The sequence below is a fragment of the Cuculus canorus genome, chromosome 3, assembly GCF_017976375.1.
Source record: "Cuculus canorus isolate bCucCan1 chromosome 3, bCucCan1.pri, whole genome shotgun sequence".
NCBI lineage: Eukaryota > Metazoa > Chordata > Aves > Cuculiformes > Cuculidae > Cuculus > Cuculus canorus.
The window spans coordinates 63,211,866-63,239,778 of NC_071403.1; the positions used below are offsets into that span (position 1 = coordinate 63,211,866).

At 42.3% G+C, this 27,913-nt stretch overlaps 1 protein-coding gene across 2 annotated transcripts; it reads left to right on the forward strand.

The window, feature by feature from the left end:
• Window positions 1–737: 737 nt before the first annotated feature.
• On the forward strand, window positions 738–27,782 carry GPR137B (G protein-coupled receptor 137B). 2 transcript variants are annotated; one of them, XM_054063431.1, is made up of 7 exons: window positions 741–1,252; window positions 10,812–10,861; window positions 16,427–16,649; window positions 20,126–20,279; window positions 22,319–22,443; window positions 25,277–25,401; window positions 26,925–27,778. In XM_054063431.1, the coding sequence occupies exons 1-7, from the start codon at window positions 884–886 to the stop codon at window positions 27,034–27,036; spliced, it is 1,158 nt and encodes a 385-aa protein (XP_053919406.1). In that variant the 5' UTR covers window positions 741–883; the 3' UTR covers window positions 27,037–27,778. The 2 variants fall into 2 exon arrangements, with proteins under 2 accessions (XP_053919407.1, XP_053919406.1); XM_054063432.1 differs by lacking the exon at window positions 25,277–25,401 and having other exon boundaries at window positions 738–1,252; window positions 26,925–27,782.
• The last annotated feature ends 131 nt before the right edge of the window (window positions 27,783–27,913 follow it).

Sequence of the window (27,913 nt, forward strand, 5' to 3'; positions counted from 1 at the left end):
TAGCACCTATTAAATTATAGATTTAATCCCAAGGGCACATCTGCACACTTGTGAGAAGGCGTGTCTGGTCAGCTGTTGCTACAGTGATGGTACAAATAGACAACAACCAAGAAGTAACGAACCTGTACCTGCATGTATGCTTTGGTGAATTTGGGTATTTAGGGAGGGTATATTTGTCCCTATATACACCACATTTGGAAGCCTTGGTGTGCCTTTTCTCCCATTCTAATGAAATGTGTTATGTTAGAAGCAAAAGAAGATACAGAATGTGTTAGATTTGCAGTGCAAATTGTGTATTTCCTTATAAACACAAAGATTTCTGCAATGCAGAGCACAACTGTTACAGCTTATTTCAGTGGTTTGAATTTCATGAGTACTTTAAGGTGCTTAAAATTATTGCTAATGAAATACAGCTAAATAAAGTACTTGCTAAATGGGAAACAGGACAAAAAAAATCCTACAAAGATACGATGTAGCTGCTGCTGGGAAAATGTCAGGTACCTGCTTCTTGTAGAAAATAGAACATTACCTAACTAATTTAAAACCCAGATAATTTTCCTCAGGAAAAAAAATCAGCAGTAAACCACTAAGGGCATGGTGGATTTCTTTGTTTCTTAAGGATGGTAAAGATTCATGCACAAACATCAGCTGAGGGCAGCTTTCTGAGCTGTTCCCTGCCAGTTGCTGACAAAGGCAGTCCTAATGAATCATTCTGAATTGTGATCATGTGCTACCAGCCCACAGTGAGCTGCCAAAGAGGAAGTGCAGCTTGTTTTCTTTCATTTTCTTGATTCCTATGCTGTAGGAAGATGAAAGGAGACGGAGGAGGAGGCAACAGCGGCAGCCAAACTTAATAAATAATTCTGACGATTCCTGATATCAAATGGAGGCTCCTGAGTGGGACTCACTGAAAAATGACACCTTGCCACCGACCCTGACGCCAGCTGTCCCTCCGTATGTGAAGTTGGGCCTGACCATTGTATATACTGTTTTTTATTCACTGCTTTTTGTGTTCATCTACATACAGCTCTGGCTGGTCCTTCACTACAGGCACAAGAGGTTCAGTTACCAGACTGTCTTTCTGTTTCTGTGCTTGTTTTGGGCCTCTCTTAGGACTGTGCTCTTTTCATTTTACTTCAAAGACTTTGTCACAGCGAATTCTTTCAGCCCCTTCATCTTCTGGCTTCTCTATTGCTTCCCAGTCTGCCTCCAGTTTTTCACCCTGACCCTGATGAATCTTTACTTCACACAGGTAAGCAACAGATATTTGGTTGATTAAATCTGATAGAATGGTAAAGTATTGTTTTGTAAGAATCATGAGAAAAATGTAATTTCCTAATGTACTTTTGCAGTGCAAAAAGCAAATTTCAGTTATTTAGTTGGGAGCTTTAACTTTTGATGTACATGCAAGTCATCAATGTTACAATGAAACCGGAGCCTGAAGTGATTATTTCAGGAACGGCAAATAATATTTGTAATGTCTATTAAATGGGTTTAGTTTAATTTAAATGTTGGGGGGAAATGTATCGGAGAGCTTGAAAGTTACACATCAGAAATGTTGTTCTATTATTATTATTTGTCATTGTTGTTGTTTTTGTTACTAGGCTTCATATACCCCCTAATTTAGCAGACCTTATCTCTGTGTACAGTCAGAACTGTCACATATCTAATTTTGCTAGCAAACACCCCCCCCAAGTTTTCCATAAGCTGGCCGACACGTTTCTGAGTGAGATTTCTATTCTGTGTATCACAATCAAAACTGTTGATCAAGTCCTGCTGCAGACCCAAATTACTCTAATGATCTGTGTTACAAATGGCAGTAATTCCAGACCCCAGTAAGTGCTAAGTGCTGTACAGAGATACACTCTCTATACCAAGGATGGTCTGATGTAAAGGTAAATCAGCTGTATAGTAAGGTGAAGGTACCTGCATTTCATAAAAAGGTCTTGAGAGAGTATCTGTGTTACGGACAGATAAGAAGCCAGAGGAGTTATGCTGCACAGTGTTCCACATTGCTGCAGTTAGACTTGCTTGGAAGTATTTACGGTGAGCCTAGATATCCTGGGATAATGGCATGCTGAGGCAAAGAAAGGGTGCTGGGCTTTCCTAAGATCTCACAGGAAGCTTGTGGGAAGGCAGAGGCTGGATTCTCAGTTTCTTCAATCCCACTGTGTTGCCTGAGGCAGAACACCGAGCCTGCACTCGGATGACCCTTGTCAAAGACTGCTTTCCCAGTGCAGGAGTAGCTGGGCAGCAGAGCACCAGCCACCTCTGGAGCACCCCAGCAGTATTCAGGATGCTTTGGGTGTTGCTGTGTGCCCCACTTGGAACCATGTCCCTGTGGGGGTCTAGGTGCTTTGGTAGTGCCTACGCTGTTTGACAGTTCTCTGTAATGATTACAGGCCAGTCAATTGTGAATAGGCTGGCTGAAGATATCAGGCTGCTTGTGAGAGCTGCCATCCTAAAGCTGAAAAAGCAACAATGGTAAGCATGACAGCTATAAGAGGATCACTTGAGTTGTAGAGGGTATTAAATACTTAGAACCACATACAGAGTTTTGTGCTTAGGTTTATTTTTCTGTATTTAGTGTCTGAAACACCTGCTAACTCACCCCACTGCACTCCCTGAGACTTTAGATATATTAAGAGATTACAGGAAGCTTTCATCTCCATGCTACTCAAATCCAGCTCAGGCATGTGGCGACCTATGCTTTATCCCAGAGCTATTGTGAGAATCATTTGATAATGTTGCAGTTCCCCAGGGGCAAACGTCTATCATCACACAGTCCATCCCCATCACAACGGCTGGGACTAAGTCATAGCCCTAGGTCAGAGTCTTCTCTCAGATACAGATGCTGTGGAATTCTGGAGGCAGAATGCACCATCCTGGCTCTTTGCCAAGAGAATCTGGGGCTGGCATGGGCACAGAGGGGGCACAGCAGCCTGCACTCTGTGCATCAGAGTGCCAGCACTCAGGGGCTTAGCGTTGTGGGTAACTGATTCCTCTCATCTAAGGAAGATCTAAAAAGAGAGCAAACAGAATGCACACATATGCCCTTTTGGCATCTCTGTCTGATATCATTCAGGAAGTAGAAGTCAGTCATTGGAAACAGAAAAAAAAGTGCTAAGGCTATTGGTTCTGCCTTTGACATGATTTCTGCTTTGTCACCATGGCTCCTCACGATCTTCCTCTGAGCCCCTCTGTAAAAGCCTGCCATAGTTACCTGTCTTCAAGAGCTGTTGGCAACAATATTTGCAAGGGACTCTCAGTTTGTGATGTGCGTCATAATCTTTAAAGATCTTGGGCCACTGTAGACAGGCATATTATTAGTACTTTTGTTTGCTTTAGAGCTGGTTGCTCCCAGTGAAATCTCATTTCAAATATCTCCCCAGCCAAGACAAAGCCTTAAGAAATACAAGCACAGCCATTGTATGAATATAACGTAAGACACAGAATAAGTGCACATATTTTTAATTCACTGTTATTAATTTTTTACTTCTAACCATTAAAAGGTGGTTTGTCTTGAAATTCAGCATCTTCTTGAGACTGTATATTTAATGTGCATCTAACTTTCCACAGTAGGCAAGCAAGAACTAGTGTGAAAGGGGTGGGGAGAGAGAATTTTGTTTTCAGTAATGTCTTACAACTTCACAGACTTGTTCAGTAACAGCTTTTATCCTTTCTTTCTCTAGAAAGCAGGCAAGAAGGGTCTACAGCTGTGTCTCGTTGCATGAAACCATACTATTTAACTGGTCCTTAGCTAGAGGGAAAGAAGGGATCTATGTATAGTATAGGGACAGAGGAATGGAAGAAGCATTATGGGTCCCTGGAATTTGCAGGTTTTTATCTGCTGCACAGCACCCAGACATGTATCACTGCGAGGAAAACTTTTAAGGCATAGGTTTGAGATGAAAAAGTAATTTAAAAAAATATTGCAAATCCTCCTGGTCAAACAAAACTTATTTGGCAAGTGTCTGAGGGCATTTTTCCCTTATAATAAGCACCTTTGAACTTGGCAGAAAGTTAGCCACAACTATTCTCTTTTTAATAAGTATCCCAAAGCAATGGAGATGCAAACTTAGACTGTATTTTATGTGTGGCAAGAGAAATAAGCCATGATGGCATCAGAACAGGAAGGGTTGTTCCCAGACCTGAGCATTACCATCAGCAGATGCAGCAGAAGGAGCTGTAATGCTTAGGGGCAGGTTGCTGTAGTGGGAGACCTGTGGGTGAAAGAGAAGTTACCATCAAAATAGTTTTGACTCAGGGCAATTCCTGAGGGATCTTTGGGTTAAGAGTCAAATTCAGGGTTCTTTGCTATGCTCTTGATGCCCTACTTATGGCAGAATGGAAGGTAAGGTTGCTGAAGATAAGCTTCTGTAATAGTAACTCCTCTCAGAAATTGCACTGCAGAAAATGCATATGATTTATAGTGAGAGCCCTGAATTTATTAGAATGTATTAATATTATATCTGTATTAATTATTTTCTAAGGGGGAAAAAAAGTGACCTAACTCTCTCAGGATAAATCTTTACCTATTTAGAAATTATTAAAATACATCTTGAGTAAAGATGAGATCCATTGGCACTTTCATAAAAGAGTAGCCCAACACCAGCCAGTAACTGCATTGTACCAAACCAGATCAGCTCAGCCTGATCCAACAGACAGGGACTTCAACTATGCATTTCCACCTACAGAGACCAAAAAGCCTATAACTTTGTTGCCTCTCTCCTGCAGCTCCTTTTATTTTGCTGCTTGATAAAGCAAAGACTGCAAATTGGCAAATAGCATATTTTCCACTTTAAGTGACTTCAGCCAGGGAGGATCCCAGGACTCATGCACTCTTTTATTTGTGTCCTGTCTAGCCAAATTTTCCTTGCCCCTGACAAAGAGAAACTGAGATGAGCAAGTCCTCAGTTTTAACAGTTAATGCAGTGGGCAAAAGTGTAAAGAGGCTCTGGGAAATACAAGAAGTTGCCTTTTTTAGTGTGTGTGTGAGGAGTGGGCAGAGAAGACCTTGCTTCGCTTTGCCCTGTTTGCTTCAGACTTTACATTTCCCTGGGAAACAGGATACAAATGAAGCAGGAGGGAGGCTAGGATGCAGGGTTACACACTCAAAAAACAAGGTCAGGGCCAAAGACCGTGAGCTGTAGGGGATGCTGGAAATCCCAGGCATCCCCTGTGGCCAGGCACAGAAAAACATTTGGTGTGCTGTAGGTTAAATCATCAGGTTGGGAACTTCTCCAGGACCTAGGGAACATGGTGCTGAGCTGAAGAACCGTGAGGCTGTATGGGTGGAGGAGGACTGCTAGGCAGATTTACCGCTCCTTCCTCCTCCGTAACCATCTTCCCTTTTCTCTGGCATACAGATTGAGAAGCTTACCCTGCCTCCCAGGCAGGGCTGATAAAATCAAGGACTTTCAAATGAAGAAAAATTTTGCAGACTAAGACAGTTTAGAGGGGAACTGGCCATGCTGGAAGTGCCTGGCAGGGCGGGGTAAAACCAACACAAGGTTTTCGGACAGGTTACATGTGTCTCAGTGGAACTAGGGTATGTGTTAGCTCTGGGAAAAAAATTGAGAGAACTTCTCATCCCCTAATTACTGGGGATAGCATTTCAAAAGTAACACCACCAGTGACAGAACAGAGAGGGCTTTTTATTTAGAATAAATATATTTTTAGTAGAAATGAACACACTATATGTTATAAATCTTATTATTAATTTAAAACATGCCTTAGATGTATATAGAACTACACAGGACTCTAACTGCGGATGGTAAAGCATCAGAAAATAGACAGTCATAGTTTGGGTTGGAAGGGACCTTAAAGGTCATCTAGTCCAACTCCCCTGCAGTGAGCAGGGACATCTTCAACTATTTTAGATTCCTCAGAGCCACGTCCAACCTGACCCTGAATGTTTCCAGGGATGAGGCATCTACCTCTCTGGGCAACCTGTTCCAGTGTTTCACCATCCTCATTGTAAGAAATTTCTACCTTATACCTAGTCTAAATCTACCCTCTTGTAGTTTAATATCATTACTCCTTGTCCTATCGCAACAGGCCCTGCTAAAAAGTTTGTCCCCATCTTTCTTATAGGCCTCCTTTACATACTGAAAAGCTGTAACAAGGTCTCCCCAGAGTCTTTGCTTCTCCAGGCTGAACAACCCCAGCTCTCTTGACCTTTCTTCACAGAAGAGGTGCTCCAGCCTTCTGATTGTTTTCATGGTCTGCTCGTAAAGGTCCATGTCCTTCTTGTGCTGAGAGCTCCAGACCTGGATGCAGTACCCAGGGGAGGCCTCACCAGAGCACAGTAGAGGGGCAGAATCATCTCTGTTGACCTGCTGGCCACCTTTCTTTTGATGCTGTACGGGATATGGTTGGTCTTCTGGGCTGCACATTGCTGGCTTGTGTCCAGCTTTTCATTCGCCAGTACCCCCAAGTCCTTCCCTGCAGGGCTGCTCTCAATCCCTTCTTCTACCAGCCTCCATTGATACCAGGGGTTGCCCTGGCCCAGATGCAGGACCTTGGACTTGGTCTTGTTGAACTTCTTGAACTTTTCAGGTCCCTCTGGATAGCATCATGTCTCTTGGACGTGTCAGCCGCAGCACTTAGCTTGGTGTGATCTCCAGACTTGCTGATGGTGCACTTGATCCCACTGTCTATGCCATTGATGAACATATTAATATGTTTGGCATAAAATGTTGCCCTCGGAATTGGATCTATAGGAGACAAATTGCAACTGCAGACTGGCTGGCTGTCAGCATCTGACATGAAGAATGAGGTCATTTGACTTAGAAATTAATTTGATGGGAAAGCTATGCATGCAAGTTTACCGTGATTGCCAACCTCACAATAGTCCCTGTTCTGTCAGGACTAATTTTACCATTTTACACAAGGCTGAGTATGGTAGTGAGTCATGTTGCCCATGTCTTTAAGCCTTAAAACCAAAGGGAAAACTTGTATATTTTGGGGAATCTCATCCAAATTAAAGAATGAGCATAGGAGATGGAGAAAAAGAGGAAGTTGGGCCTTGGACTGGAAGATACACAGAAGAAGAAAGGACTATGTGCTGATAGTGAGGGTCTCTGGGCCTACATGAAATTGTGGCATGCTTTCAGGGTGCGGAAAGGGGTTTGCATGGAGAGTGACAGAGGAAGAGAGAGGCCGTGTTGAAACCAGCTAGGAGGGAAGAGTACACTCTATAGTCCTTATAGAGTTTTTGAGATGAGAACTGGTGAATAAAGCCGAACTTCATTCCTGTGCAAAGGGCCAGATTGAGCAAGTACTCAACACACGCCTGAGACATTTTGGTAAGCTGAGCTGTGACTCCTGTAAAAGTGAATTGATCACTGTACTAGAGGTACAGTGTAGGCTTGTGCCATCTGTCATGTCAGTTTGGCTAACCTAGGAAATGGGCTGAAAATTGTTCTGGTGAGATTTTCTGAGGTTTTGTTTTTTTTTTTTTTTCCCTGGGAATGTGTGACTTGGCTTTGACACCTGTTTCATTGATCCTTACAAGGCCAGACTGGCTCCTGATTTAACTTTGATAACCATAGCTGGAACCCCCCTAAGCTACTACAGCCTGGTCCTCTCTGCCTTCTTTGCTGCCCAGCAGCTCTGCAGAGCTCTCTGCAGCTGAGCTGCCAACAGACTGCTATGCCATCCTCACAGCTCCTCTGCTGGGGCCTGGTGAAACGTCTTTAAGGTCGTTGAGATCAGTTCCTGCAACAGAAATTTTCCCTGGCTCTATGAAGGGCTTTTGGACTCCATTTGTACGGCTGCAGTTTTCTAAGCCAGACATATACCTTGGAGGAGTGGAGGAGGGAGTGTGAGAATCTCATTTGAGACTTCCAGTCCTTTGGCAAAAACAAGAGGTCAAAACAGGATATTTCTCCTTTAAAGAGCAAGCGAAAAAGGAAACACTTTTAAGAAGAAAACGTAAACCTTAGACATTAGGAAATTCGTGAGGAATTTCACTGATTTTTCTGTGTTGCTTTTCACCTTGGGACTCTCTGAAAGGTCTTTTTTTAAAAGTCTGCCTTCTGCTTGCTGTTTAGTCTATTCTTAGGAATAGCCTGATTTGCTCTGATTTGCTGGAAGACTTGCTTAGATGACTCAGATATTGACTGGAAGCTTTCTCAACACTGTTGCGGGAGGGGCCATTGAGCAACATCTCTTGAGCTAAATGACTGCTAAAAGCAAAAAGCTGCACCCACACATGTAAAGGTATATTGAGATCTGCTTCTGACATCCTTATTCCCATTGAATGGCCCTTTATTCTGTGACAATCACCTTGCTTCCAGCGAGGTTACTCGTGAAATAAAGCCTCACCAGTGTTTAAGCAAAGGTGGCAGAACTTGGCCACCTGTGTTTCTGTCTAGCAGTGAATTTGTAAGAGTGTCCATGACTTGCACTGTAACTTTTATGCTGCGTAGCAACCATTTTCTGTGCAGTGTTCATTTTGTTTCGGAACAGTCATTTTGCTCTGATAGCAAAATGCTGAGAAGCATTTACCGGCTGGGACAGGTCCACTAAATGTACAATCACAGTAACAGCTGGTTTACTGATTTTTTTTTATCTGGAGATCCTGCTGGATCTGCAGCAGGAACATCATGTTTGGCTTTAGTTAAGATATCCATAGAGCTTTTGCTAGGTAGGGCAGCCTTGGACTGATACATTTGTCAGGACTGCTCTATGACATTATAGGGATGAGTGAATAATTTCTGGGGGACCACAGGAGAATTCAGGAACGTGTGAATTGTCTAGGTTTTGTAGACCCAGCACAACTCATCGCTCACCACAAATTGTTTGTCTTGTGCAGTTCTTTACAGACTCTGAACACTTCTGTTCAGCGCTAGTCCTGAAAGCTGTCAAAATTAGCGGTACAATAGGGGTGAGTAAGTGCTACTCAGAACAGGTGAGGATTGTGGAATGGCCTCAGAGACGAGTTTTACTTGTTCAGTTTCATTGAGATCAGGAATCTGTTCCCTCCTGCTTGCCCCAGTATCTTCCAGAATAAGCAGGGTAGGCAACAAGTCTGGTACAAAAAGCATAAGGGAAGTATTTTGAACACAGTCTCTTCTCTATAAGCTGGCAGCGCTTCTTTTTTGCACTACGGAAATGCAGAACATTCACAAGCCTCTTGTACCTCTTCTTTCAGTAGCAAGTAAAGCAACAATCAGCTTCTTCCTGAACTCCTGTGAGAATTTGTGATCCAGGGATTTGGAGAATGAATTACAAAAATCTTCTGTAAGGGATACCAACAGAGCTGTTAACTATTTGAAAACAGTATCAATGATTGCAGAATATTTTTAGAGATTTCTTTTTCCTCCAACTTTTCAGATTTATTCTCAGCTATTATTTCTCTAGGGCCTGCTGAAAAGCTCCATGTTCTCTGCTGGTTCAGCTAGTGCTAAACAGGCTGATGTGTCACAAAAATAATTTCCATGTCACGGCAGCTATTTCTGGTGAATAGGAGCTAAATGACAAGTTGTTCCAGGAGCTCTGGAACAAGCGAAGTCTGATTTTCTCAAGATCTCATGCTTGACTTTAAGCTGTTTCCATAACTGAGGCATTTCTTGTGATACTTTGCTATGCACATTGGGTGATGTGTAAGGTTATTATGCAGGATTCTCCTCACAGAGGTCATGTGTCAGATGCATTCATAGGGTTCCTTACTTCTCTTGGGTCACTAATTTTTAAGAGGGTGATAAAGAATCATGTCTTTGATGCTTCAAAGATTTTTCATCAGTTCTCTGATGGAGTATTTTGAGACTAGTGAGAGGACTCGTTGATAAACAGGCACACGCCTGCACATATTTAGCGATCATGTAAGTCCTGTTTCCTTGGGAAAGCATGATGAACATAGTAAATATTATGCAAGCTATACTAGAGGGCATGCAAAACCAAGTGAAATAGATAAGGCAGGATAATCGGAGGAGAAATCAATTAGGAAACAACACAGAATAAGTCATACAGCATGGGGTTATTTTGCAGTACTAACAATCGCTGTGTTTTGGTGCTGGTTTAAATGAACATCTGTAAACTTAGTGTGTTTGGTAACTGTTAGCTTATGAAACAGGTTCCCTGTAATTTTTTTAATAAATAAGTTAAAAAATGTGCTAATATATTTCTGTATAACTTCTGGTGGTGGTTAAACACCTGTGACTGATATTACCTAGCTACATTGCAGAAAATAGGTCAGTATTTTGTCTTTTCTGTTGCGGCAGGGTTACTAACGGGCACGAGCCCTCTCTCTGTAAAATATTGTTGCATAGTGAGCAGCCAGTCAGCAGAAGCCAAATATACCTGAGAGTAAAACAGTGAGCTTGGTTTTCAGTGGCATCCTTTTCGCAATGTGGCATGGATATAAACATATATGTTCAATTTCAGGCGAGGGTACTATGACAGCCTCTTCACATGAACAGAGCCTCTGACCCAATATGCCAGTATAACCTGGCCTATGTGAGAGACATGTACTGTTAGGTCATGTAAGAGCCTAATAATTATGATTATACTAGTGTTGATCCTCTTGTGAATACTGGAACCAAGGACCTTATTCACAAGCTGAGTAAGTGAAAATAATGGTATAGACAATTTGTATACAAGTACCTTGTGATCACCCGCTGAGTGTTTTTAATATTTTGCTTAGGGCCTGCCTGACTTTGTTAGGCAATAAATGCAAATCTGTTATGTAATGAAACCCATCATCACATTTCTTGTGACCTGTGAGACAGGATTCTTGCGGATCACAGCACCTTTCTTTACTTACATATATCCTATATTTGATGCAATATTTTTCTGTTTTGCAGGTGATTTTCAAAGCTAAGTCAAAATATTCCCCAGAGCTATTGAAATACAGGTAAGAACTAAGCAAACATTTAATGTGATAAAGAAGAGTAGCCATATTCTTTGAGAAACACTACACATTTGATAATATGGTGCTTATAGCTCAGCTATTCATATTTATATACCACTGTTTCTTTGTGATGGTTCTGGGGCCAGCTTCTTCCTATGAAATTTAGAAGTCTGTGTTATTTCCCAACAGAAACACTGTTTTTAGACATGGTGTATTTCAAAGGTAAATATTTAAAATGCAAGCAGAAAACACTCACCCCAGTGATTTGTTTACAGGTTCTTAACAGTTGTATTGCTTGGTGAATTCTGATCTAGTGCTTTGGTAATAGTAGCAAAAAAGATGTATTTATTACGACAGGAATGAGTGGGACTGGTTATGTGTTAATCCATGAGGTCAGACTCAAAAGTTTTGTGAAGAGAGGACAGTTGTGAAAATAAAGAGGTAGAAAGAACGCTTTCAGTTTTGTGATGTGTTTGGGAGCTCACAGATAACCGCCCCTGACTCCACAGAGTTGAGTTTAAGGTAGCTTTGCATTTAGGTAGAGAGATCTGTTTGGAATCTTGTTGAGGAGAAGGAATTCTCAGGAACTACTTAAAAGCTCCCCAGATGCCAGTGATGTCCAGAAAACTGAGAAAGAGCTTAATAAATTAATATTTATTGTGGTAATGCCTAAAACCCTTAATCAAGGGCAATATTGTTTAGACAGGGGAAGAGGCAGAGGTTGTCTCCATTACAAAGAAAAAAACTATGATCTGAAATCAGAGTAATTTGAAACTGAAATCTTTTATTTGCTGACTGTTACAGTACTGTATCAACGGGTCATATATTAACATCATCTTTACCCTGGGAACTTTGTTATCCAATTAGATTTTGACACATCTAGAGAGGTAATCATCTGGAGCAAGTGCTTCAGAAACCATGTCTGGCAGAAACGCAGTACAATGAGAGCAAGGTTGGGGTGAGCTGGGCTTGGGCTGGGGAGGGTGTGGGGGACAGATGGTATGGAGGCTGACTGGGGGATGTGGACTCGATTCTGAACCACAGCTGATGCAGAAATTGTCAGGATGGGAACAGAGAATCTGCATCTATTTTGGTGGCCTCAGGAATGCTTTCAAGTTAGTGGGTCTGTGTGCATACCTTGGCCGCAGCCCAAACCACAAGGGGCAAGAGCTGGATGCTCCCTCATAAACACTGTGGCATACAAATAAATTCATCCCCCTTTGCACTCTGGTTTTTGTGGGAAGGAAATCCAGGAGTATGGGCTGGCAGACGGGCACAGCAGACACCAGCCAGGTCCCCAGCCAGCCCCAAATACAAGCATGCCTGCCCCTGATGGTAAGCATAAGCAAGAGGAACAAACAGGATGGCTTTGCACAAAGCCTGGGCTGCAGGTCAGAGTGGTGTAGGGCAGGCTTGTGAACATGTTCCTGGCTGCCTTTAGAAGTGAGAGATAGAATCTTTGAACCTCATCTGTTACTGATATTTGTGGCAAGGCTTTATTCCTCATAACTGTCTTTCCTCAAGTAAAGGGAGCTTGTGATATTTAGTCAATGCCTATGACATGACTACATCAGTATCCTGCTGATGTAGGTCTTACAGTCTTTCTGTTATCAAACACTTATATATTGTGACTGGAATTACTCATGCACAGACTACCCTCTCCTCAAGAGCTGCATGTCCACCCCGAGTCTTGCTTAGTGTTTCTAGCGCAGACTGCTCTTGGACCTGGTCTAGCCTTGTCTCATTTATTCAGCTCTATTGGCAAAGGACTTCAGTAGTATTTTGTTTTAATACCTAGAACCCTTAGTATGAATGTGGTTAGCCTGCGTAAAAGAGCCATATAAGAAAAAGCTCACCTAGTTTCCTTTCTTATACAGGATAATCGAAGTGGTGCAAATGTGTGCATTCCCACAGCTGAGGTCCTGAATCTTAATTGTAACAGGCTAGCAAAAAGTCATAGAATCACAGAATAGTTTGGGTTGGAAGGAACCTCTAAAGATCATCTAGTCCAACACCTGTAGCCTGGGCAGAGACATCTTTCTTGTAATCAGGTTGTTCAAATCCTGGTGGAAAGATGATGATGGATGATAGAAAGATGGATGGTCTACAGACAGGGGGTGGAGTCTGCACTTACTGAATTTGATTTTTCTTCATTGCTGAATGTTCACTTTTTGATCTTTTTCCCCCCATTTTCTTTAATAAGTGTCGGACCTTATCGCCTGGTATCGGCATTTCTGCAATAGATAAGGGCAACATAAACAGGGCAATAGAAAAGTAGGACTGTGATGTGTATATAATTTAAGATACAGAAAAAATTATAAAATCCAATGAGAGATCCAGAATCTTAAGCAAACTTTACACAACACAGCCTCCATATTAGTCACTGTGGCAAAAAATCTCATGGCAAAGGCTGTGCCAGCCTGGCTTCATATTTAAACAGTCCTTCTGCACGTCTCTCTGGGCTTGGGGATTTCTTATAGTCACTGGGTTTGGATGAGTCTTGCTGTACTGTGTGTGCATCCCTTGTTACACGCAAGCCTCAGATGCAGTTTGGTTTCTGAGGAAGCCACAGATGAAATGCAGTAGTTTCAAACAGATTTTCCTGTTAAACAAGGCAAAACTCACTGCATTCATCTGAAATTTGATTTTAAACTCAAAGGAAAACTTAGGGATGCATACAGCCTTACAAAGAAAGAACAGAACACCCTGCCTGGCATGTGCGTTCCCTAGTCAAGCCAGATTATGCACAGCTCATTTTAAGCAACTAGCCCCAAACTGGGGATTAGGCACAACAGGATTTTGAACAGTCACTGGTGCGATCTGGAAGCACCTCTCCTGCCCTGCCTCTCTGCTTTCTAAAAAACCCTATATGCTTATTCATGCTTTATAGGTGCCCTTGTAGTTGAGCTGTTAGGTTACTTTCAGCCTTCAAGTGAGTTAGGAATGCTTTCTGCAGCTGCAGAGACTCTAAAACTGCCCTGAGAGACACAGCCTGCGTCTCCATCAGTGCTTATTCAGAAATTCAGCAACAATGCTTCTATTGTCAAAGCACACAGCCGTTTCCTCAGTCACATCGTGTTAATAAGGGGTATGGAAGATCATTATGTGAAGAGCTACACATGACAACTCACCCTGGCACGTACAGGAGTGTGGGGGCATGGGAGCGTGATAGTGCTTTTTTTTGTTGGTTTTTTTTTGCTAAACAGTTGTCAAGGAGGAGCCTGACCTGGAAGCCTCTCTGAGCCTTGCTGGTTGCAAGCCAGCATTAAGGGCACGCAGGCTGTGCTGAAGCAGAAGGTCCCTCTGACTAAGCTGAGCAAAAGGAGAGCATGTATTTACTGTCCTGCCAACAGGCAGCATGTAGGAGCATACATTTCCTTGTAAGCCCGAACTGCATAAAAATATTTTACCTGCTCTGCAGTGAAGGATCAGAGATGAACTTATTAAGTAGGCTTTGACAGGGGAAGGAAAGGAAGACCATGGCTGTCACTTAACCACTTTAGAGATACTAATAAAAGCTGTAAATGTCCCAGCACTGCAACTGGGAACTGCATTCTCCAGAGGAAGATATGTGAAAGAGGAGTTTCAGGACTGCAGTGCTTCCAGCATATGACTATGAGGTTTAAAGGAACTACTGCTAGCTGCTTATCCTGAAATCAGAGCCCTGCCCTGGAAGGTTAAGAATGAGCACAATCTTCCTCCTAAGAGGGAATTTCCACCACTGGCAAGGAAAAGGCAGCATCATTGCTCAATGCCAGATATAACTGGAAAGAAGGACACTGCTTCGGTCTTTACTGCTAAGGCTAGCCCCGGAGGTAAGACAGAAAGTCTGGAGAAAGGAAGACTTCCCTTTGGTTGAGGAGGATTGCGTTAGAGATCATTTAGGCAAAACGGACACACACAAATCCATGGGCCCTTATGGGATGCATCCACAAGTGCTGAGGGAGCTGGCAGACATTATTGCTAAGCCACTCTCCTCCATCTTTGAAAGATTATGGAAAACAGGAGAGGTGCCCGGGGACTGAAAAAAACCCAGTTTTCATAAAGGCAAGGAGAAGGACCCAGGAAACTACAGGCCAGTCAGGCTCAAGTCCATCCCCAGAAAGGTGATGGAAGAGCTCATCCTGGATGTCATCTCTAAGCATCTGGAAGAAAAGAAGGCTATTGGGAGTAGTCAACATGGATTCACCAAGAGAGAATCATGCTTGACCAGTCAATAGAGGAGTCTCCTCCTCTGGAGATATTCAAAACCCATCTGGGCATGTTCCTGTGCAGCCAGCTCTAGGGGAACCTGCTTTACCCAGGGCGGCTGGACTGGATGATCTCCAGAGGTCCCTTCCAACCCCTACCAGCCCGTGATTCTGTGACTCACAAGCAAGGACATTTAAGCTTTCAGTTCTCCTTGTTACACATTTTAGAAGTCTCAAAGGAATACCCCTTCCTTCTTGCCCTCTGAAAAGAAGCCAGCTATGCTTCAGCTTTGTAGCTGGGTTGATGCTATCCCAAAAGGATAAGACTGTGTGAAACAAGAAGATCACCATTAGGTAAAGTGTTTTTAAACAATTGTAATTTGATTCCTCAGGGACAGTCTGGATGTTTGTTGCAAGCCAGATTCTAAATTCCCAGCATACATGAAAAGCTGTGGCAAAAACCTCTTTGTCAGTGACTGCAGATTATGACCTTTATCAGTAATTGCCTTGGTCAGCAATGGTAATGAAGTAAGCAAACACCTGAAATGGAAACGTGCCTTGGTACAAAAAAAAAAAAAGTCTCCACAGTTTTCCTTGAGTATGTGGTATACTTGTATTGCAGGTATCAGTGCTAAGTGGGGAAAAAAACAGATGAAGAAAAACAGTCCAGCTTCTGGGATTCTGTCTGTCACATTTCTGTTCCAGCTCTGATCCTGTGGTTTTGCCAATGAACCTTTAGCCTGGCAGAGATGGCAAAATGCCAACCCAGAATCAGTATGCATTCTTTCAAGAGGTTGCCCATGATGAAGCTACTTAGGGAGAGGGACAGAGAAAGATGCTGGGGAACCAATAACTCTGAGATTTTTCCTGCTTTTAGATACTTCTCCAATTGAATATAAAATCTAATGGTAGACATCTGCAGACAGTGATGCTTCTCATGACAGTGGCGATGTAATAAAACCAGGATGAAAACCAATCCATTGCAGGCAACCTTTTGCAAGGTTTCTCCTGTCTATGAGTAGTTAGAGGGTTGGTGCTGTTTGTAAAGTGCATATTCTGAGAAAGTATATGTGTATTTTAAGACATTTTTAAGAATTGCGCAGTTGTATTTCTGCTGCAAACAGTCTTCCACAGTTTGCTGCTTGGCATTAGTTTCTTTACTTACAGCTTATTGTGTAGCTGTAAAAACAGGTTTGAAATAAGCTAAGTTAATCTCTCCAGCAATCTGGAGCACTTTGATTGGGTTTGGGCAGCTGGTCATGCTGTCAGCCGTGGCAGCAGAAACATACAGGTTTCATTGCTCGGAGTGCAACTTCCATCTCATGACTGACACTTGCTGAACAATGTCGCTAAACCTGTTTTCTCCTCACTCTCCCAGGTTGCCCCTCTACCTGGCTTCTCTTTTCATAAGTCTCCTCTTCCTCTTGGTGAATTTAACATGTGCAGTATTGGTGAGGACACAGAATTCAGAGAGAAAAGTCATTGTCTCTGTCCGGGTGGCAATTAATGACACGTTGTTTGTGCTGTGCGCTGTTTCACTCTCCATCTGCCTGTATAAGATTTCCAAGATGTCTTTAGCCAACATTTACTTGGAGTCCAAGGTAAGGTACATTTTCAGTTCTTTTCAAGTACCTTCTGAGAGACAAGGGCAGTGCGAAGCAGAGCCACACAGTGTTACAGTTTTACCCTGACAGCTGGAGACCTTAAACGTCACAGCCTGTGCTTAGCTGGCCATCCTGCTCAATATATGAATTAAATACTAAGTGCCAGCATGGGTGCTTTTGGCTGACACCAGTGACCCTAAAATATCTTTTTGAGGCAGTTTGCAGAACTTACTGGCTGACATTTTTCAAGTGGTTACTGATTTCTCCAAATCCCCCATCTGAAGATCACTTCATTTCAGTACTGCTACCTGGAAGTGGTCTGTACTTTGGGATCCTTCAGCTTGTCAAATTATTGATAAATTAAGTGTTTACGGTAGCAGCATGCTGAAGATAAGTCAGACGAGGAATATGAATCTTTATACATTTGCATACTGCCCTATAGATAATGCGAATGTGTTTTAAAAGACTTCATGCATTATAAATTCAGCCAAATGGGGAGAAGGGGGAAAAAAGTCTCTTGTGTTACTTTACAAAATGTTCTTTAAAGAAATATTGTTAGGTTTACCGCTTTGGATACATTTGGCAGTCAAGGTGCTGGATGGCATCACATAGCCTGCAGTGTTTATTATAAAATCTGTGAAGGTGTTTTGAGTTTATAAATAATGAAACAGGGCTTTCAAAGGTCCTTGTGTTTGCAGTAGATAGTTAAATCTTAAAATAAATTATTAGTTTAACCTATATCACCACAAAAAACCTTTCCAAAATGTAAGTAAGTTTCAGTTAATATCTGGAAAATCTTTTAACAGAATTCCTCTCTCCATTTACTTAATCAGATGGAGGGAGTACTTTTCCTGTTTAATCAAATCTGGTCCTACTGCACAACAACTGAAAGTTCAGAGCTGAATAGAAGATTAAAAACACAACTTACTTTGTTTTGTTTCTTTCAAGCCTGTCACTGCTGACCAAAGGGCATGGGCATGGGATTATTTTTACTAGTAAGAAAAGTTTTTCTTCTGCTGCGAGTTGCGGAAGCATAAACCTCCATAACAAAGCAGTGTTAACCTAAGGGAGGCTTTTGTAGATTATTTTCTTCCATTTTCGCCTCCTGCAGGAAACCTGACCATCTTTACTTCAAGTTGTTTCACAAAACCCAAACAAAGTCTAACATTATTGCAGACAGGAAGGGAAAGACACTCAGCTGGTGAAAGTTTGAATCTGGAAATGAGAATTAAAGAGTGCTTTTCTCCTTTCTGCTGACCTGAAATGGGAGTTCCTCTGGGGACTTTCACTAGGATTTGACTGCCCATACTTAGGGGTACAGATGTTTAGAGCTGGCAGTGAAAAAACATCCTGGTTTAATCTGCTAGTATTGTGCCGAAAGAGTTAGCTAGAGAAGAAAAATCCATTCTCTACAGTGATATGATAGAAGTAGCGTTGGAAATAATGCATGCTCTGCAGTGCATGTAGATAGGCATCAGTACTGGCAGCCTTTTATTTGCATTTCCTGTCTACTGGTGTGTATCTTCTGAGCCCATGTGAAAATGCATTCACCTCCAAGAACTAGCATAGCGGTCTGGCCTGGTTCTCTGTGCCAGGGCTACGACAGCACCAAGGAAGTGCACAGCGCTGCCCTTAGGTGCCAACTTGGGCCAATCCTGTGATGGCCAGAAGCATCACGAGATGGGTCATGCTACAAACTTGGGGCTCCCCCTCTTTTCTGTAGAGACCTGTGACTAAAAATATGATTCCTCTAGCTTTACTTTTACTGCTGTGCTCTCCCTTCCCCAAGCCACTAACTGTATTTGACTGGCAGCAAAACCAGGAGACATTTACCTCCTTTTTTTGTATTTGGTGGGATTGAAGTTTATTAGATCTCAAGCGTATTTAACTATTAAAGAATGACAGCTATATAGGGAAAGTTGTATAGGGAAAAGCTGACCCCGTTCTGTTCTTCACTTCTGCTGGCCCCAGTCTGTAAATGCCACTGAACTGGTATATGGTTGCACTCTCTCATCCTTGGTTTCCATGACAGTGTCACCGACTTGCTAGTATTGAAGAAGTGACTAGCAAACATTTCCTCTTTGTGGCATTTCCTGCTTGCTGGTCTTGCCACAGCTTTCACCACTGTCTGATACTTACCTGCCTTCGGCTTCCATGTAGGAGCAGGCTCTTGGCTCACTGCTGATGTGGCTGCAGGTTATAGCACTGCAGACTTCAGTAGCCGTCTTGTTATGTCTGTGCCCTAAATGCCACCGCACTTTGGACCTCTGCTCCTTGGCTGCAAACCTGGAAGCAGAGCGTGTGAGTGGAAGGAATAAGGTGCAGACCTTCCTTTCTCTTGCACTGGTATAGAAGGTCATGTGAGTGGAGAAGCAACTTCCCCCTTGGCCTCTCTCCCTTCTCACATGGATGAAAGGAGCACATCCTTGTGGTGTGGTTCTCTGCCAGGAGAGGGAAAGGGCACGGCTAGTGAAGTAAATGACTGCAAGGTATCTTACTCCTCTCAAAGCACACAGAGCTTTAAGCCATCTTTCCTCTTTTGGCTGTGCAAAGCACTATTCCAGAGCCAACTACATAGAATTTACTTTGAGCTTCCTTCAAAGCCAGCCTCATTTTTGTACATCTGCCAGCCCCTGTGATCAGGCTCATGCTGAACCCTGTAGCCATGGCTCCCGGATTACTTCCTTTCTTGCTGCTACACCTCCCATGTTGATGTCTCAGCCAGCCACAGTGACCCCCTCACCACCTGACACAGTAGTTAGGCGCCTTACTTATTCCTTATGCTGGATTAGGCTCTTTCCCCTGTTCTGTCCATTTTTCTTTCTAGGGCCTAGGAGCTGTTGTGATTTCACACTTGGCAGTCTCCTTCCTGCCCTTGTGCCCACACTCACACTTATGGACTGCACTGCTGTGGTTGCTCTGCCCATAGGCTGGGCTTCCACTTTGTCTCCTCTGTGTTGACATTAGGTAAGGCAAGATGTTCTGTTCCTGATTGTGCTGAGTTTAAGTGCTGACTGTTATGTTCTGCTCTATACTTAGGAAATAGCTGCACAGCAAGCAGTTGTAAAAAGATGCAAGGTTGCATCATGCCAGCATGATGAGTGTCTAGCCAGCATCTGATACGGGATGCTGTATAGCTAATGGCACGGCTGAAGGCTGTTTTCTTGCTCCAGCTCATACCAAGTGTAGTTCTTATCTGTTTTCATTGCTCTGAAAATAGAACTTGTACAATAAGTTGTAGAAATTAGGTGTAGCCCATTTTGGTAAGGGCTGGAACTGGTATGTTTGCCTGGAAACCACTCTACTGATAAAATACAGGAATATACACAGTATAGGATATCCTGGCCAAAGAAGGAAAGAGAAAAAGTCAATCACATTAGACAGAGTAGCGTGACAACCCCTGAATCCCATGCAAAGCAAAGTTATTGTCAACTTCCCTCACGAATAATAACCTGTGTTTAAATCTCTTCCAGGGCTCATCTGTCTGTCAGGTGACAAGTATAGGAGTGACTGTTATACTACTTTATACGTCTCGAGCCTGTTACAACTTGTTCATCTTATCATTTTCCCAAACCAAGAAAGTCAATTCTTTTGATTATGATTGGTACAACGTTTCAGATCAGGCAAGTATGAAAATATTTTCTAATGAATAGAACTTATTCTGTATGTGATGGCTGATTTCTTACATGTTGTCATAAGAGGAATTAGTATGTTAAAATGATGGGATTTTTTTCTTTTACTAAATACACTAGGATTGTTTTCCTCCAGGAATACAAATTACTGTTAATTTTAGCATAAGGAGGAAAAAAACCAACCCAGTGCTAAAAGAAAGAAGTAACCACTGGCCAAATAATTAAAAAAATTATCAATCTTTTACTTACCTTTATTTTATTGTTATAAAAAGTCCTTTAATTAAAAAAGGCAGATTTTTTTTCATTAGAAAGAAGGTACTGAATAGAAAAAAAGAAGCAGAATAACAGTACTTGATTCTACTGGAATGCTCAGTTCTGAAGTCATCATCAAATCTCCAATTGCCATTCTGGGATGTGGAGTTATTTGCCTTAATTCTGTCTTTAGAGTAATAACTTCTGTAGTTTGAGAATAAGACTATGATTTTGCCAACTTTTTATGGCAAGTGACAATTCAAATTGGAAGCTAACAGTGATAAAGGCAATAGCTGGGGATTTGTTGTTGAATTTTACGAAATTTGGGCACCCCACTCCTTTCTCTGCTCTATTTAAGTCCCGGTATTTTTCCAGCTGTGTCAAGGCGAGACAAAACATCAGGCTGGGGGTTGGACCATGAATACATTTTGTTTGGCCTCAAAATCCCAGACATGTGACATCTCCCCACCCTCTCAGCAAGCACCTGCAGAACCAAAGCAGTGTTCCCAGCGACACGAAGGCCTTGTAGTGCCAGAGTGGCCAAGCAAACCTGGAGCCTTTAACAATTTTCTGCTGAGGCGTAGATAAAACTGTAAATAAGTAGGTAAACTGTAGGGCAGGATTGCCCAGAGGACCTCATTAAGAGTTAGTTGGGTAGGATCTGTCAGGGGACCACTAATCAACCTTGCTGCAGTGTGAAGGAGCACAGCTAGGCAGTGCCACTCCATGCAATTGGAACACACAGGTTTAGGCAGCAGGGCTCTAGGTTGTGTTTCATCTCCTGAATCAAATATTTTCCCTCCTGTTGTTGGAGCTTGGAGTGTTGCTGCTGCTGCCCTCTTGCAGGGAGCACTTCTTGCACTGACTCCTAACTACAGTCTGGAGTAACAGGTGCTGGGATTTTATGGCCACTATATTTGGCCCCGTTTCCCCAGGAGACAGAGGCTGTTCATACGGAGCTCATTGGAATGCTTTAGGGTTAGACCACTACTACTGATTTTTGAACATCTGATCTAACTTGTGACATTACAGTTGCCTGCGTTTCGGGGTTAAATTATTTGAGCCATAGGTAAAAGGCCTTGGAACTAGGCAGGATGTACCAGAATCAAGAGTCACTTCTAAATCTACAGCCCAATGTTTGTGCTGTGGTACTGCCTCAGGTCACCTGTCAGAAACATTGCCCATTTCTCTTCTGTACAAAACATGCAAAGGGACAGAATTTGCCCTCTGCAACTCTGGTAATTGGTAGAGGGAAATCTAAAGAGGAGCTCAAAGCTAATGCTAGAGTAGCAGCATCGTTATTCAAGCTAATGACTTGCACCAATTTGAAAGGATCCAAGCCTTAGTTTTAGAAGGCAGATTGCCAGCAATGCTCTTGAAGACCTGGGCATTGATTTTTTGTTCACATATTATTCCCAGCTGGAAAAGGACTAGAAAATTAATTTCTCTTTACCTCAACCTGATCACTTGATCACATGGTTGCTTGCCAGGCTCTTAGACTGGGAAGATCTCTGCATTAAACTTTGATTTTGCTGAAGGAAAGATAGGAGGAGAAGGAGGAAGAAAAGTAAAAACAAAGACATTTACCCAACAAGACAGAATATTGATTGTTTTCTTAGTATGCCTTTAATCATTAGCTAGGTTAATCTAGCTTTACTGGATGGAATTTCTGGACATGTTGCCAAGCATTTCGGCCACTTAAATATAAGTCTTCATAAGAACGTGTAAATGAGCTGTCAACTTTATTTTGAACACTTTTCTCTTTGACTTTTCAACAGGCAGATCTGAAATGTCAGCTGGGAGACGCAGGTTACATAGTGTTCGGTGTGATCCTTTTTGTCTGGGAACTCTTGCCTACTTCCTTGGTTGTGTATTTCTTCCGTGTCCGAAATCCTACAAAAGATCTAGTAAGTGGAATGTATTAGTGTATGATTTGTTAGTGTAATGTTCAGGCAAGTCTAGAGGGCTCAGCTTCTGAGGGAGGTTTGTTCCTTTAGGTTTTGACTTCTCTTTTTCAATATGTCCTTGGCAGAATAAAAGCAATGCAAACTTCCCACTTCTTTATACTGAGGCCTTGTAAGAGAAACTTATTATATTTACCCAGAAGGAAGACAAGGTGTTGCTCAGGCAGTTTACTTTAAAAATGAGGAACCTTCTTAAATTTAGGGACATCTTCCCTTTGGGTTAATACAGTACTTTACCAAAGTCAGTGGAAAAAGAGTTCGTCACCCAAAACTGGGATCTTTCATCATATAGCAGTGAAAATGGTTGTGTGCGAACTGTTCAACAATAAATTGAATTTTTTCAGTCTTATACCCATTGACTTGTTTCCACGTCAAAAACCAATAGCCATAATAAGCTCTTGCTGATATTTTTGTTCCAGCAGACCAGAGATTAAGGTGTGAGGTGTGAGGATAATTCCCTACAAGTATCCTTAGTATCTAGGTAGTTAAGACAAGCATTTTTTTATAGCTGTAGGCAACATCTCCAGGTTAATATAGGATATGCTGGTTGACAGGCACATGAGGAATATCAGCTCTGCACTAGGATTACTGAGGTAAGGTCTCTGTTTCTGTAAGCCAGTGTTTCCCAAGAAGAATGTGAATGGTAAATTCACAAATGAGAGAAACAATTAACAGAATAACTTTTTGGAGAAGGCAATGTTTTTTATTCTCATATGCAGATTTCAGAGATAATAATAAAGCCAAGCTTAACAAGGAAGTAACAAATCCTCACCTCTATAAAATTGTTCTTACTGTGATACTTGACATTGCATTAAGAAATATATTAAAAAGTCTCAGCCTCAGTCCTGCTTAGGTGTTAGCCAGGACAACAGCAAAGAGAAGGACAGTTATAAAAGTTATAAAGTACAGTCCACTGGTGCTGCTCTTCTAAAAAGTGAACACAGAGCAATCTCACTTTATTTAATGTCAGTTTAGTAGGGTGGTCAAGTTTGGATAGTGTGGGAGAGCTTCACAAGAAAATGGAATTAAAGGATGAGGTCTAATCTCTCCTTTCAAAAAGCTTATCACCTAAAGACTTGGAATGCTATTCAAATGGAATCAAACTGGCAGTATTTGCTCACAAGTCAAAGAGCACTATGGTAACATATTTAAAGTTATATTTTTGCACTGTGATTTGCAGGAAGCCTTAAATCTCCAGTTTCATAACGTTACAGTTCAGAAGAGCTAACCAGTGGTATTACTTCTTTTATGGGTACCTTTTTTAGGCCAGACTATATCTGTCATACCGAATAGGTCATATATGGATTTTTTCTACACAAGATGAATATCTATGCTAAACAATATCATGGTAAGAGGAAAACTGGAAACAACGTTAGAAAGAAACAAAAAAATGAAGACACTGAAGCAAGGCAAAACTGAACTGCAGTGCAAGCATGCCACAAGAGGGAGACCAAGGGCCACAGGACTTCAGTCTAATGCGTTAAGTAGGCTTAGGGCAGTTGAGTATCGAATGGTCCAATGGTAGAAATTTAGCCAGAAAGTTGGTCAGGAAGCATGGGGTTAGAATGAAAACAAAACACCTTTTGGTTAAAAAAAGTCTTAGAAACTCGGAACCAGTGAAAATCCCATATGTTCTTTATTTGTAATAAGGAGCAGTTGCAGGAAATAGTCATTCTTCTGTTTTACATTTCCTTTAGGACTCCAGAAACAAAAAGTTTGAGTAGAGGAGTAGAGGCAGCCTGTGTTCAGCACTGTTCAAACGTAAAGCTCCATTCCGCAGATGATGGTAGCCTTGAACAAGCTTTCTGCCTGCTTTGGTGCTTCCACAGGGTGGCTGCAGTGCATGGCCCTTTGCCTTGCCTTACTACTAGCCAGACAAATGTTGGAAATGGGGAGACAAAAGATATGGAGCTATTTTTTGTTTATCTTTGTCAAAGTTATTTAAGACCTAAAAAAGAGAGAAAGTCTCAACTGCTCTCCTGCTTAAGGCCAAGAAGATGTCATGCTGGCTTATCCACGGGAGCAGGGAACCCAGTTTCCTGGGGCTGGAAGCAGTGGATCAGTGGAAGAGGCTCAGCAGGGTCCTAGATATCCCTCTGTACTCTTTCCAGAATCAAACCAACCTTTCGAATCCTGTACATTTTCTGTTTTGATTCACAGGTAAATAAAAGCAAAATGCTTTGAAAGTGAAGGAGTTCCACGTACACCCCTTTCCCTGTTTTATCAAAGGACCTTTCCTTCAGATTTGACCCTTACAACACTGTAGGATAGATACTAAAACTGCTCAGAAAGGTCCTACGGTGCTTTTCAGCTGTGGTTTCATTAAGCAGAATGCCAGGGTTCAGCACGATCAGTTCCTGGGGCAAGGGAGGTAATGCACCTGGAGGGAGAGTTACAAATGTGGGAGGAAAACCCCCAAATTTTTAGGTGTTTCATATCCTTCAGCTCCTCAGCTGCTTCCCAACTGCTCACTTCAAGTCATCTGGCTTAAAGTACCATATGCCCAGGATGGACAGAAATTCAGCAGACAGGTTAAATGAATGTAGGAGAGTGGCTTCAGAAATGGGTCTTACCTGTTAGCTAGAAGGGAAGAAAAGGAAAAACTATTAACATCTTTAAACTGTTACTACACTGTGTGAGAAGAACAGAAAATGCAAAAAAGCTTTCTATTGTCCACAATAAAGCGTAGAGTGTTTTATATTGGAAGGCAGGAAGCAAGTCAGGCATCAAGCAGTTCATCTCTTGCAAATGCTGACTGAGGTTTCCCTTCCCTCAGGCCAACGCAGGCATGGTCCCAAGCCATGGCTTCAGCCCCAGATCTTATTTCTTTGACAACCCTCGCAGATATGACAGCGATGACGATCTGGCATGGAATATTGCACCACAGGGGACACAGGGCAGGTGAGATAAAAGAGGGAACCCGTTGTTTCCTGTAACAGAAATTGGAGGAGGAAGAACTCACATGCTGCAGAAGATGAATATAAATTGTCCAGCTTGAATTGTTGCATAAATTCCAGAAGGTGAGGGGAAGCAAAGATGTAAGCTGAAGTGGAAAGGCAGCACTAAGAGAAACAAGGGCCCCACAGAGAAGAGGACAGCAGAATGAAAAAGGTTACATAATTTAAGAATTCTATCAGTTTGCTGCTCCTTAACAAACTCAGTCAGATCTTTGGGTGTTTCACCCTCCATTTCTTCCAAGAGTAGCCTAAGAAGTGCCATTTACTAGTTAAGGTGCATGAACAAGGCAACCCAGAACAACTGTCTCCTTACCGTCAGGGAGAGCAGGGAAAAGCTGGACAGCACAGGCAGCAGTTTGCGATGGTGGTGGCAAGAAGGCTCTCAACTTAGGTCTCCCTGTAAGATGGCTAAATGTCTTGGGGTTTACTTGAAATGAAGTAGGCATTTGCTTTCCCACTTGCTGAAAGCTAAGGCAAATCCACCTAACTGCTGACATTCCACACAACCCAGAACTGGCGCAAAACCCCTGTTTTCTCTGTGTAACTGTGAGCTTTAGGGAAGGATTCCCCTCCCTCCAGGAAGGAAGGAGCAGTTCACAGCAAGCGTGACAGCATGCAGTTTGGAGAAGGAAAGGCACTGCCAGGACATTGTGCTACCGTGAAAGAAGGCTGTTATGTGTTACTCATTTGCTGTTCCTGTGTCTGCAGTACGCCAGCAGTACCAGAGTGCAATCAGTCATCTTAAAAGGAAGGCTGACTTGCTAACTGTAGCTGACAAACCCAGATCTCTCATTTAGCTAAGACTGTGTAGTCACTGTCTCTGAGCTCAGATTGATTCAGTAAAGTTGGACAGTCCCTATTTACACTTATCTGCCATCCTACCCCTGTGTTTGTTTCTCCCCTAGTAACTAAACCCATTGAGGATGCTGGAGGGGGATGCGCTCCAAGCTCGTATCCAGCCTATGGTTAGAGGCACCCTCCCTTCCACACAGAGGCATGAAGGAACCAGACACATCAGTAACACAGGCAGTTCCCTGTGGAAACCAAACCAGCCAAGTGTTGTCTGAAAGACAACACTTGTGAAGAAAAAGGCAGTATGCCAGAGCGGCTGACCAAGTGCCGGTCTTTTATACGCAGACACAGGAGGTTTAGAGCCACCACTGACAGGCCTTTGCAGTGCTAGGACCTGGCGTGGCTTCTAGGCTTTTCAAACACCACCTGTATTAGCCAAGCAGAAAGGAGACCGTCCTTAGTGCACTGGAAGAATCAGTGAGTTGAGAACACTTGGGCCAACATAACTTATAGATCAGAAAAATAAATAGCTGCCTGAACCACTGGTTGGGAGGTTATTTTATTTTTGCACTTCAGCGTGAGAACATCTCTGTGATTGCATTTTGCACACATTCGCTAACCAGGTATCTACAGAACCAACCTTCCAGTCACTAATTCTTCTGCTTTGTTTTTAAGCTTCTCTCCGGACTACTACGACTGGGGTCATCAGAACAACAGCTTCATGGCTTACATAGGATCCCTCCAACAAGATCCAACACTGGACACAGACCGGCCAAGCCCTATATAACTTCAGTCAACTACAGCATTCTAGGACATTCCAATATTAAAAGAAGTGTTCTCAAGAACAAAGCTTAGCAATTTTTCTTCACCTTTTGGGTTTTAGAAGTGTTCCTATGCACAGATAAATGAAGAACTTGCCTTTGCCACAAGCTTTTCATAGTTCAAGAAGTGTAAGCTAATGATTTAAACTTTGAAGACTGTTCTAATTAATACCTTGTTCTAAGCCATGGCATTTTTGGCTTTGAATAGAGTTGTTAGAGGGTATAATTTAATCACTTTATGCTCATTTTAAAAGAGCAAATCTCATGAAGTGAAATGGCATAATTATTTTCTAAGTATTTTTATTTTTACACTGTGTATTAGATTAGGAATACACGACTATGAAGAACATACTGTAAACACACAAATGGATTGTTCAAGTGCATGACAGTAGCGATTCTTATGTGTGCATAAAAGCCTGTAAGGGAAAAACATCAACCCAATTAAATACTGTCTTTTCAAGTTATTGCTACAACCTCAGAGCACAATTTATTCTTTGGATGATCACTGCTTACTCAATATGGAAGGATGGTTGGAGGCTAAAAGTCATCTATGCCTCAGTTATGATCTCAAAACACACTGCATACTTCTAAAAATAAGAAAAATGCGTCTTCTCAGCAGCGACAGGGACAGTCTCAGAACAGCAGAGACAGAAGTCCACTCTGGCTGGAGCATTGTGAACCACAAAAAAGGCTGAAAACGTGTAAGTTTGAAAAATTAAAGCTATGTGATTATCTCTGTCTATCAGTTCTAGGTGTATAAGTGTACATCACATACCTGGCCAGAAAGATGGATACACAGGCTGAGAGAGTTGGTGGTGTTCAGCCTAGAGAAGAAAAGGCTCC